Raw genomic sequence first — 12,417 nt, forward strand, 5'->3', positions numbered from 1 at the left:
ACAGTCTGCGTGAAACAGTATGTCGAAAAAGGAACTAGATGCAATATGTTGTAGTGATAGTAGCGGGCCACAGGCGGTCCCAAATGCTATACAATGTTGTTATTCTTTGTCGACTGCGTTATCAATTGGCTTCAGTTGCATTATTTCCTATTTCGCCAAATTAGGCCTAGCCCTATATTTCGGAAGTTGTACAAATATAAAATGCGCTCCATAGCAGAATATCTTGTGTTACAATCCTCTGTTTATTGCGTCCGTTGTTATACCCGAAACAGCAATTAACTTATCCAACAGTAGCTCGCCAAGAGAACCAAACCAAGAGACTTAAGTTTGTACGTGTAACCTTCATCAAAACTCAAAGCTTGCCGTGTTACCATTAGCAAGATGCTGCCTAACTTAGTATAAGCTTAGGCAACACCTGTAAACATTTGTCTGTCGTAATTCAAAATGTATTTGAGAAAAAGCAAAATGTATTTTAATACTACAAGGGTAGTTCAAAAGCATAAAGAAAATGTGCACAGAAAAGGCGCTCTCTCTCGGTAGGGAAATAGAGAATACGATGGGAGGTAAGTCGTTATAGGATCGAAAAACTTTAAAAATGAATACGACCGAGAACTTGTTAGTAACAGGATCACGGCAAATCGGTAAGTTGCTCTTTTGAAAGTTTTTTCAGAAAAGTGCAAGCTGAAACAGATCAGTGATAACAAATGTCTTGGACATATTGTTTAAATATGGTTTGCAAAGGAAGTGGAATTTTAGCGAAACAATTCCTGATTTGGAAAAAATTCTGTTTAACTAACACCACCGGTCCAAAGTTACACCTTTAATTTTTGTTTGTCAAAAAATTTCTTTTTATACAACTGTAGCTTCGTTTACAGGTTCATTTGCTGTTGCTGTTGCTGTTGCTGTTGTTGTTGTTTTCTTTTGTCCCCTACGCCTGCGTCTTCTCTTATCCTTCTTCGACTCGCATCGATAATCAAGCATACTTATAGCAAACTGAACAACTTCCACCAAAGTGACGACACTGATTCCAGCCCATAGTCCAAGTTGACCCCCAATGTCACCTATAAAATTGATGAGTTAAAGAAATATCCGGAGTTATAGATAACTTGTCGATAAGACAATATTGTAGCGTGACATACTGATCAATGCTGACTCCTCAACAGCTTTACTCTCCACGGACTTCGTGTGTGATAAAGTGTCAAAGTAAACCGACAATCCAACCAAATTAGTTTTGAGGTAATCATACGAGACATTGAATAAAGGCTCTATGCCTTCGGCTGCTCTCTGATAAAATGTTAGCATGGACGGCAGTTACAAGATAGCCTATGTAAGTTATACCAGTAGCAACAACAGCGCAAACTGAACCTTAATTGAGATAGTTCTACCGATGCTTACAAAATAGAATCACCAAACGAGCTAAGCGTTGGTTCATGCTTATAGGATCAAGTAGGTCATCTAGTTTTTATACAACCTGGCTAGGAAACGTTGTATAAGACAGGAGACTCAGGTACCGGATCTCATTACATGGTTGAGTGCACCCGCACTCCTTTGGACCGACGTTATACTGCAAATTATCTGTAACAAAAAAAGCAAGCCCACTTGACGTGTTTGGTGAAGTACTTCGTACTAAAACGGAATTATCTGTATAAAGCAAAACGTAACTTACACAATGTAGGAGCAACACATTCAGCCACCTCTTGCACGGTACATTCCCTTGTTTCATTGTAGTGAGACAACGACGGACCACGGCATGTACAGTTTGCTACAAGATAATGACCATAGTTCAAAATCAACCAATCACAGTAGAAATGCTGTGTTTGCCACCAGGCATAGGCATAATTTCAACAATAAAAGGTGCTCAACTGGTGATGAAATTCTTTTATGAAACCAAATTTAAAGAATTTAAATTTATTATTTAATTTAGTTAATACAATAATTAATTTAAATGATTTAAAGAATTCCATCACCAGTTGAGTACCTTTTGTTGTTGCAATCAAAATAAAGTTATCCAACAGGTGAATAGGTTATTGGTTACAATATCTTCAGGATGTTATAAGGTCAACGCCTTGGCATAAATTTCTCTAACAAGAAGCCTCTAATATTGGGAGCTTCAAATATGGTTTCAATTGGATAGCAGAAATGCTAATTGCTAATTCTTCCCCAGATAGGCTGGACGGCCCGGAACGCTTGGATAACGGAAATGTAAGGAGTCCATGAACCAAATGAAGTAGAGTTTGTTTTCATATAGGAGAGTTCAGAGCGATTCAAATGAATTTATAGGCAAATCACATTCTAGCGGCACATAAAATACCTATTAGACGTTCGTCGTGGCATTCTCTCATGCACGCCACCAGACTATATTGGGAATGGAATTTTAAGCTTTGCTGTTCTCTCTCACACTGACCCCACGGAGCATACATGTGTTCTGTCTGTCGATTCAACAGATTAATGTAGTGACATGACCAAATTATTGACAAAATTTAATTTGTGACATCCAGAAGAGGCTTATTCACTTTTATGTTGATGACTTTCTACAGCCAAAAGGTCATGTGTTGTACGATGATTTAAGCTAAACAATATTGACGCTGTACGCTTGTGAATGTAGCTATCTTGCTTCTGTATACTTGTATTTTATGGATTGCCGCTGAAGCCCATAACCCAACTCCGACCGACTGGCCATAGACATCAACCTGTGGGAGGACATCCGGCGAATGAACCTGGAATTTAATTCCGGCTTCCCACTTGCCAAATATGGGGTTTTCCGTAAATTCAGACTGCAAAAAAGTCACAACTTAAACTTCTTCTCATAAAAGTAAAAACTCTGCTATAAATTAGTTTAAATCTTCTACTGTTGTCAAACTAAAGTAATGTAAAGCTAGCATACCTGCAAAACGTTAAGACTCATATGAATTCCGTGGCTATGCCCAGCTATTCTCTGCGACTGCTCAGTGTGAAAAGTCCAACATAACCCCAAGTTGTGTGTTAACACTGGTTCAAAATAGCTCTGAAATGTCAATTCACGTTATCGTACTTATAAGATATCGCTGGTTTCACTAAAGCTGCTCCATAGTCTGAGTTGGAGAAATTTGGAGGCCGCACCATTTAACATAGAAATGTTTATCATAACTTAATCAGTAAATTTTGAATAGTATAAATAAGAAACGAAAATAAAAACTTTTCTTAAATCGTAGATTTACTTCGTTACACGAGATCGACGAGCTGATATCGCAGTGAAATAGAGTCACATTTGTTTTCATCGGCCATCCCTTTTCTATCATGAACTTTCTCAAGGAGAAGCTTTCACCGAGAGAATCAAAATACTGCAACAATAGATGAGTCACATCATGGCCAATGCTTATTGGCCACCATCAGCTTTTGATGAGGGCTTTGAAGGGAAAACCCACTGAAAACACTTACATAACAACTCAGTTCATAGGCCTATGCCCTATCGCCTACTTTTGGCCGTTATTTAACATAGCTGTCATCTGACCATTGTAAAATCATAAGCCATACTTTTCTTTTGCAAATTCATTTTATCGAAACATTCTTGTTTGTGACGTGAAGGCATGCACAGACTTCCATACGGAAACGTCTTTCCGAAAATCTAACTTAACCCAGACTTAATCTATTATTGAGTTGGATGCGCTTTTGTCCGTTTGAGAGTTTGGATAAATATTGTAATCAAATGTTTACGTTAAATGTTGTCCAAAAACGGCTGAATTATACAGCAACATCTTTCACTTGTTCAGTTCTTACAGACACTTACACTTAAGTTTCTGGGTTTGCCATAGTCCAACGAATAAGAAAGATTGTCAGCATCGTTTCTTTCCCCCTCTGACGTCAGATTGAAATATCTATGAATAAAAATCTTATATTGTACTGAAATAATCTTCACTATCAACTATTACTATTCTTTTTTTTGTTATTTTTAACAATATTAGTAACATTATATCATCAAATAAAAGTTACCAAATCTTAATTTTAAGCTTTTGGAAGACTTTGTATCTCTTCCATCAGCAATTTTCGTAAAAGTTTTTACGTATTATGCATTGCACTGTATATGAACAGAGACGTTAGTGTCGCTATATTTAACGCTTTTTAATGTTCCCGGAAATGATGAAATGCTGTATAGTTATCGACTAGTGCTACCTGTTATAGTTGCATATTGTAATGGCTGGGAAGGGCAGGCTGTAAACGAATTCCTCCGATATTTGGGTCGTTGTTCTGTACGTGGCATAATCTAAAACTCTCAAGGTAACCTGCAGCGAGATACAATTTCTTAAAGTAGGAGTTTAAGAAGCCGCTGTAAACAGTGCAAATCAAATCATTCCATCTTTTTTTAGACATTTAAACCGGTATCCCACTGCCTATGTGAACTTGGTATTTGACTTACTATTTCACTGTAGGCTACTAACCTGATAAATTAGCAAACCAAGCACGACAATTAGAAGAGTCAGCCAAAAGACCACGACAGGCCGACGCCAGGTAGTATATATCTGGTGAACACCATGGAAACTTGTATTTTCGGCAAACTCACGCCGTATGTCTATTGGCTTCTTTTTACGCTTTTTTGAACGGGTCATCTTTCTCAAACCAAGTTGTTGCCTTGACAACAGTACACACCGTTATATTTTTCAAACTGCGTTTCGCCAGATCATTTCAACAGTTTTAGTACAGCACTACAGCCTGCTAGCTATACAGTCGTGACTATACGCATGTGTAAATGACGTCCGGTCTTCACAGCTTGCAGGCGTCGGTTTTATTGATCAACAAGTCGTGAGCAGGCTTGAAAAACTAAAAACAAGTAGCCGTCAGCTGATTTATTCCATATGTGACAAACGCTTAGTCATTTAACCATTACCGCATAAAATAATCACTTCGTGACTGAAAAATTTGGTTTGTGAAAGTTAATACGTACTTTATAAGACAATATCTCTGAAAACATTGTTACGTGATGCTTCGAAGCACGTGATTCCAGTAGACGGTTGCATAGAAATCAAATATAATCGCATGAAATATGCTAATCATTTTCGTTTGGTTATAAGTCAGCAAAACTTGTCTTGTTACATAAATTTCGTTTTTGTTACTCAGTCGGCATAATTGTTATATGCAATCTATGATTTATGCACTGTCTGAGTGCAAATGAAGCTATAACAGCCTACTGGTGCTTATCTAGAGAAGAAGACCGCACCACCAACACTCCAACAGCATCCACACATTACGTATAAGACTACATGTTGATATAGAAAGATAAGATACTGGGATATTTATCTTGGGACGGATGAAAGTCTATGCATGAATTTCATTTTTTTAACCAACTGTGTCAGGACGACGCATCCTGATAAAAAAGGCGTTGATTTGAAGGGGCATTTCTTGATCAAAAAAGCAGAGATTTTATGACACCAGTGGCACTATTTTTCAGAACAAATGAAACGAACCACAGTCAATACCTTGTTTAAACTCACTGCTACAGCCAAGTATCAAACATGGAAGCGTGGGGAAAATTTTGTTGTTTTTAATTAATATTTTCAGTTATAAGTTTAAAAAAATACTTTCTATCCAACATAGGCTATTTTCCAGAAGGAACAAATGCTAAACTTATGGGTTAAAGAAGTAAGTTTGTGAATGTGTTGTAAGAAAATATTTTTTCAACCAATTACTTATTAATATTTTTGTAAGCGCATAGCCTGCATTTTGTTCACTTTAATCAATGTAAAAAATTATATATTAATTCCATAACGTTAGCTGGAGATATAATCATTGAAAACAGAGCTTTTTTATGTTAACGCCGTTATGTTACAGCAGCTTACTAAAAAGTGATTCACTTCCATCATATTGCCTTGCTTTATTTACCACCTACATAATAATCTAAACAGAAAGTAATTAAACAAAAAAGTTATGTTGGCAGAAGCAAAGCTTATTTCTTGCTCAAGACGTAATCTCGATGTAGGCTAATACATTACGATGAAGTCAAGACATATTGAACAGTTGAGAACGAAATCTCTTTTTGATCAATTCTGTTTACTTAAATTGTCTCCCCTATCATTGACATGCCAATAACATTGGTTTTTATCATCACTGTTTGTTACTCACGATGACGAAAAGACTTGACCACAAAACGATGCATATTCGAAATGATAAAAAAGCTGTATTCATGATATGGACCTATCACATTCATCGCCTGGTAGCAAACACTACATCCTGTACCAAAGCACGGTTAATCATTAAAAAAGTTAGATGTAGGCCTACCGTACACTGCAGATAGTATAGTGGATATAAAAAACATTACAGCATTGATAAAGATTAAATTATCCAACTCTTTTTGCCTTTATAGGTATCAACCTTTCGGGCGTTTAACATCCGAAGAATTTTAGACCAAGTATATTTTCGGTTTCAAAACACTGATGTACAAATAAAGATAGGATTGTTAGACTATGCTTAAAACATAAAGCAAAAAAGCGGTAGCCTACCCGGTCTCATTAACGCCACGCCTAGAATAGTTTTCACTTTATAAATAAGGATAAAGAGGGAGTCTTATTTTTTAAAAGTTGCAACCAACATGTTACACAGTTAGTATTTCACAGCGGCACACTTTGCAATAACTGAAATAAAAAATTTTGAGGTAACAATGAGTCGTTTTGGATAAAACAAAAATACTTTGGCAATGGCTGTGATAAGTGCGCCGGGGAGAAAGTATTTCGAGTTCACTGCAATAATTTTAAAAGGTAAAAATCACATCAAAACATAATGGTTCTTTAACGGGACGAAAACACCATCAATCTGTTTAAATAAAAATATCCTATAAACGCATTATAAATGAAGTACCATTTCTTGGCGAGGGTATAGTATAGAAACACTGTAAATTAAAATACCGGTGTAAAAATTGGTTATCGATTCCCTGGTTACTTCTTCAAAATCATGGATTCCATTACCTACCATGTAGTTTCTTATTCAGTTACTTGTTTGCAAATGAAGTAAAAAGTACATAATTACTTACTTATCTAATTATTCTAAATAAAGGTATTTACTGATACTGATGAAGTAATTGAAAAAGTGTAACCCGAGAACCGTTAACCCGCTACACGTCAGTTTAACAAGTACGCACCAAACAGAAAACCTTACAATGTAAACAACAGTTTTATCGCATAATTTGGCAAATAAAATGTAATGCTACATTCTATTAAGTGTTACTGACGGGAACAAGAAATAATGACATGTATTCAGTAACGTTACATTTGTAATAGCATCATTATAAAGTTGAAAACGTAGATACTAGATATATATATCACATCGAATCTATAGAAGCACTGTGTCATGCCACACAAACTGTATCGAATCGAATACAACACACAGGAATATTGACGATTTTTGCTATTCTCGGAACCTGAATATTGCAAGCAGATTCGGGCCAAATCCCTTATTTTGCAAAAATTAAAAATCAGAAAGGAAGCGTTTTGTTTGTGTATGTTTCACCGTAATAAGTTAAAAAGTTGAAACAAGTTTTTATAAAATTCGTTTAATAAGCGAAAAACAGATTTAGATTTTCAATCACCAAGAAATGACAAGCATAATTATGTTATAAGTATATATAATTTATGCATATATATGTAAGTATATATATATATAACATATATACATAATACATAAGCATAATTAAGTTACTCGACACGTGCTTTATTAAACAAAGTAGGCGGACTTGAATTTCCACGAATCAGAATCTAGTAGGCCTATGCGTTTTCTCACAAATACCAATCTTCTTCACTTCCGCACATCTCCAGTTTCTACGTTGTCCATCTCTTGCGTTTGTTCTTGTTGTTCTTTCTTTTTATCCGGGTTGCATAGATGATGGCGAAGTAAGAGATATGCAAACTGAAAGATCTCGAAAAAAGTCACCACGCTGATTCCGATCCATAACCCAAACTGTCCACCTACGTCACCTGCGAATTTCAGGAGATGAAAATTTTGCTCCATAAACGTCTATTTCATTGTTTCGGCTCCACTTACTGATTAAGCCTGATGCGGTCACGGCTTTGCTCTCCACTGATGTTGTAATAGATAAAGTGTCGTAGTAAACCGACAATCCGACCAAATTCGTCTTGAGATAACCAGCCGTAATCGCAGAATTGTTCAAAATAGGTAATAGGCCGACGGCTGCTATCTACTAGCATAGAATAATGCTATTTACGAAATATTTTGTTTGTTGAAAGGGTAAACAAATTTATGCCTGTTGCAAATTTGAACGTTTAACAAATTTACGACTAATACAGAACGCGAGGTGACACCGTCAGAGGTGCGACCATTAAACGGAAATTTTTGTTGTTCAGTTTTACATTAAATATAGTGGATAGTTTGCGAGAACCTGGCTGGGAAAAGTAGAATAAGACAAAGTGCTCGAGTATCGAACTTCATCACAGGGCTGGGAACATCCACATTCATCAGGTCCAACATAATCTTCCAGTTCAACTTTGACAAAAAAATGTGTCGGTAAGACCAAATCTTACCTCGGTGTCGGAAGTTAGTCACATAGTTCGAATTTGCTGTTTTTCTAAGACTGGGCGGTTGTGTAACTATTAAGTCATTAAGGTGATTAAAGACAACCTACTTCGTTTAGGCGCAACACAATCAACCACTTCACCCACAGTGCACTCCCTCGTCCCACTGTAGTGTATCATGGAAGGATCTCGGCATGAACAGTTGGCTATTAAACAATGTAAACAATGATATAAATTCAGAATTATCTTGGCATATGGACAGACGTTACCACGTAAATAAAGATGAAGATAAGGTACCCATGATACGTTTGTCATGACATTCTCTCATGCACGCGGGTAAGCTGTAAGTTGAATGAAATTGAAGATTTTCGTTGTCTCTAACACACGGACCCCACGGAGCATACATATTTTGAACCTTAAAATATTCATTAATGCTTTGGTAAACAAAAGCACAATTACTAGCCAAGAATGTAGGTTTAACTGTAGACCGGTTACTTGTGTCTTATGAATTGCGGCTGAAGCCCATAGTCCAACTCCAACCGATTGGCCATAGACATCAACCTGTGGAGGGACATCCGGCGAATGGACTTGGAATTTAATTCCAGCCTCCCATTTCCCGTATAAAGGATCTTCTGTATATTCAGGCTGAAAGAATAAACGTAATGGTTTAAACTTTCTGCACATAAGGAAAAGACAGTGCAGGCCAAGCCTACTGCAAAATGTTTCCGCCAAACCGTTTATTTCCATTTCTATATAATGCGTGTGGAATCAAGTCGAACCTGCAAAACGTCGAAACTAATATGAAGTCCGTCTCTGTATCCGTCTCTTCTCTGGACTGTAGGTGATTTTAAAGTCCAGCATAGCCCCAAAGTATTTGTTAAAACCGGTTCAAAATTAAACTGAAATTATAACTTATTTAGTTCACATCCATTACAATCGACATTTATTTTTGTGAAATAAATGCGAACAAACAAGTTTTATGATGTAGCAAATGAAGTCTTACCGCATCGCAAAGGTTCAACTCATTTGTTGCGCAATAAATAAGTGTCTCGCCGTCCTTCAGTTGCCAGCCTTTTACCGTCATGAAGTTTCTCAGAGAAAAATCGTTACCAAGCGAATCAAAGTACTGCAAAATAATGAAGTCAGCCATTGGTAACGTGACTGAAGATGAATTTCAGTTATACATCCAAAAATTAATGCCGGCACGTCGCCGCAGGCCCTTTTAAAGGAACATATGACGTAATTAATCATTTGCGTCGGTTGTTACAAATTGTAACATACATAGTCCTACTTCTAAAATTGATGTGAGTCTCGCAAATGAAATCTAGAATTGTGTCACTATCCAACTGCTGCAGTTGATGCAGCGAGCCTACCGTAAGGTTGTCCGGTGCTAGGCCATAATCCAAAGCAAAAGAAAGTTGTTGAGTAGCATTTTTCTCAACCTCTGAAGTAAGATTAAAATACCTAAAAATAAACAGTGCCTTTGACTTTGGTCATCTTAGCGTGAACACAGGGCAACTGTTGATTTTTTGACTAGGAAAAAACCACTTTTACCATCACCGATGCGTCATCGTATTACATATTACTTAACTGTTCACGTCACCAGTCTATTTACATCCATCTATTTCTCCAACTCTCCATAGGACTTCGGTTTGAATTTCTCCCTTAATATTTTACACTTACACGCTTCGTTGCTTCGACTGTATAGCTTATACGTCTTTTAGGTTGTCTTATGAAAACAAAGTTAAGCCACTTGTTTCAATCCACATTGACTATATTCAGTCGCGTATTTAGGATTGCTGTGAGATGACGTCTAAAAGCGGCATTGAAAGTTGGGTCTAAAATCCCCGTGTTTGCCCACACTATCCAAATGTGTCAAGGGCAAAATTTTTGGATTTTTAAGCCTCAAAAACTGCTATAAAACGCCTCGAAATGACATGTATTTTCTCATTCATACAAACAGTAGCTGCCAATGAATGGTGTAAACTTTGGAAACACCGTAATCAACGATTTTTTTTGCAAGGCCGTACACAACCGCATGCCCACCTGTTACATGTTTTCCAATAGGTTTTGACTGACAAGCAGTTTCTGAACGAAAAGAAATCCCCTCTCAAAATACGTTAGTGACTTTATTGTCTAACCTTACCTGTTATAATTGCAAATTGTAATGGCTGGAAGCGTTAGATTCTGTACATATCGTTCCGATATTTGTGTGGTTGTCTTATAGGCGAAATATTCCACAAATCTGTCGACGACCTGTGCAAAGAAACTTCCTAATTAAGGAGAACTTATACATAGGTATAATAACCTCTATAACTTGTATATAACACTGGCAACTGATATTCTTCGTTGTATCATTATATCTGACTATACTGTACCAACCTGATAGATCAGCACTCCAATCACAGTTAAGACAAGTATAAGCCAGGAGACTTTGACCAATAAATGTTTACTGTTATGTATTTGCAGGATGCCATTCATACTAGTTTGTTCGGCAAATTCGCGCGGTATTTTCTCAGCTTTACTTTCTGTTGTGGTAGCCATCTTATTTTAGTAGTGTTTGAATTGTCTTATCTAAAATTATCTACCGTGTACAGGCTTTTTAAAATGATGCTTTGCAGTGAAACCCGTCGTACTGCTGCCCTGCTCTTGTGGTGCTCTAAAAAGTAAAAAGCCACGTCTGTTCTAGAATAGATGTAAAGCCATTCATTTTGTGGGGTCACTGAAGCGTGAAACCATTTGCTGGGAGGCATTAATTACAAAACACGTCCTGTATTATTACGTACAGCTTAAAGCCCAATTTGCCCATTTATATGACGTCTATGGTTATAGCAGAAACGTTCCACTTCACGAGAAAACTTTAACAACTATGTGACAATAAAACCGCTTCTCCCTTATGTTTTTCGTCGTGATAATAAGTAAGGCTTGTAATATGCATTTTAAATACCACGAGGTAGCAAAGGCTACGACAACTGCAGTCAAAACATATTTTTTGTTTACATAAAGTATTTTTATTTGCTTCGCAAAACTATTGGTTTATTCCAGCTCACCTTAACTAGGTGAAGCCAAAAAAATGAATATTTTTTAAAGGCCGTCACTATCTCACCGAAAAAATGGTAGACTACGTTCCAACTTAACTGTTACAACGATATACAATATTAACCTAAACCTAGCCTAAATCTACCACCTAATCAAAAACTAACTTCAAGTCAGCACGAAATAGCTTAAATCGACTTTTTGCATACCAACTCTCTTTACCTAACCGCCTATCTTTAACTATGGGCCGCGTGACTTACTTTGAAATAATCACTCTCTTGTTAAAAAGGAAGACAAACGAAACATCTACGCATGTAACGAATGCATAGATAGGCTACTTAGCTACTTGTCTGCATGTGTGTCCTTGTGCATGACTTCTGGTCTTGTCACTGCCTCAATTTAGCTCTGTTCACTGGAACAAATGAAAAGAAATAACGTCAGTGCCGTGTCTAAACACATTGCTACAAATGAACATCGTGTATCGAACACAGAAATCTCGGCATGATTTCGTTGATTTTATTAACAATTTCAACGTTGCATTTTAAAGACAAAAAATACTTAATTCCTACATAGTTTCGAAAACGAGTTGTACGCTACACCAAGAGTCAACAAAAAGGAGCATGTGATTGTAATGTAGAAAATTAGATATAGCATTTGATCAGCTGATTGCTACCAGAATTTTTGTTCACTGTAATGAAGGTAAAAAGTTATACAGTACTTTAATAAAATAACTTAACAGTGGTTACACAGTTTCATTTATTGGAAACGCGGCATACTTTTGAAGTTTGCCACATTGAGGTAACCAGCAACCTACTAATAAACTTATTCACTGCCATCGTATCGCCTTGCCTTATTTACCACCTACGGTCTACGCATTAATCTGATCAGG

At 36.8% G+C, this 12,417-nt stretch overlaps 2 protein-coding genes across 3 annotated transcripts; both read right to left on the minus strand.

Moving 5' to 3' along the window:
- Positions 1–449: 449 nt before the first annotated feature.
- On the minus strand, positions 450–4,883 carry LOC143450052 (bile acid-sensitive ion channel-like). The gene is made up of 11 exons (XM_076950457.1): positions 4,416–4,883; positions 4,150–4,259; positions 3,767–3,854; positions 3,198–3,320; positions 2,885–3,004; positions 2,625–2,774; positions 2,312–2,429; positions 1,667–1,762; positions 1,472–1,575; positions 1,140–1,284; positions 450–1,061 (listed from the first exon to the last, which is right to left on the minus strand). Exons 1-11 carry the CDS (start codon positions 4,581–4,583, stop codon positions 850–852), a joined length of 1,434 nt encoding a protein of 477 aa, XP_076806572.1. The 5' UTR covers positions 4,584–4,883; the 3' UTR covers positions 450–849.
- A 1,245-nt stretch (positions 4,884–6,128) lies between these two features.
- On the minus strand, positions 6,129–11,773 carry LOC143450053 (bile acid-sensitive ion channel-like). Of its 2 annotated transcripts, XM_076950458.1 has the most exons (11): positions 10,875–11,758; positions 10,639–10,748; positions 9,866–9,956; positions 9,496–9,618; positions 9,272–9,391; positions 8,988–9,137; positions 8,790–8,907; positions 8,603–8,698; positions 8,360–8,463; positions 8,005–8,158; positions 6,129–7,937 (listed from the first exon to the last, which is right to left on the minus strand). In XM_076950458.1, the coding sequence occupies exons 1-11, from the start codon at positions 11,034–11,036 to the stop codon at positions 7,759–7,761; spliced, it is 1,407 nt and encodes a 468-aa protein (XP_076806573.1). In that variant the 5' UTR covers positions 11,037–11,758; the 3' UTR covers positions 6,129–7,758. The 2 variants fall into 2 exon arrangements, with proteins under 2 accessions (XP_076806573.1, XP_076806574.1); XM_076950459.1 differs by lacking the exon at positions 6,129–7,937 and having other exon boundaries at positions 8,026–8,161; positions 10,875–11,773.
- Between the last annotated feature and the right edge of the window lie 644 nt (positions 11,774–12,417).

This window comes from Clavelina lepadiformis, chromosome 3 (assembly GCF_947623445.1).
Source record: "Clavelina lepadiformis chromosome 3, kaClaLepa1.1, whole genome shotgun sequence".
Lineage (NCBI taxonomy): Eukaryota > Metazoa > Chordata > Ascidiacea > Aplousobranchia > Clavelinidae > Clavelina > Clavelina lepadiformis.

What these genes read in the sequence shown, in the direction of transcription:
- LOC143450052 (XM_076950457.1), bottom strand. Translation starts at nt 4,583, where the DNA reads ATGACCCGTTCAAAAAAGCGTAAAAAGAAGCCAATAGACATACGGCGT. An exon ending in TTGGTTTGCTAATTTATCAG is followed by an intron (nt 4,260 to 4,415) that starts GTTAGTAGCCTA and finishes ATCTCGCTGCAG; the next exon opens with GTTACCTTGAGAGTTTTAGA. An exon ending in CGGCAATCCATAAAATACAA is followed by an intron (nt 2,430 to 2,624) that starts GTATACAGAAGC and finishes TTGAATCGACAG; the next exon opens with ACAGAACACATGTATGCTCC.
- LOC143450053 (XM_076950458.1), bottom strand. Translation starts at nt 11,036, where the DNA reads ATGGCTACCACAACAGAAAGTAAAGCTGAGAAAATACCGCGCGAATTT. An exon ending in TTAGTTTCGACGTTTTGCAG is followed by an intron (nt 9,138 to 9,271) that starts GTTCGACTTGAT and finishes TTATTCTTTCAG; the next exon opens with CCTGAATATACAGAAGATCC. An exon ending in TTGTGTTGCGCCTAAACGAA is followed by an intron (nt 8,464 to 8,602) that starts GTAGGTTGTCTT and finishes TTTTTGTCAAAG; the next exon opens with TTGAACTGGAAGATTATGTT.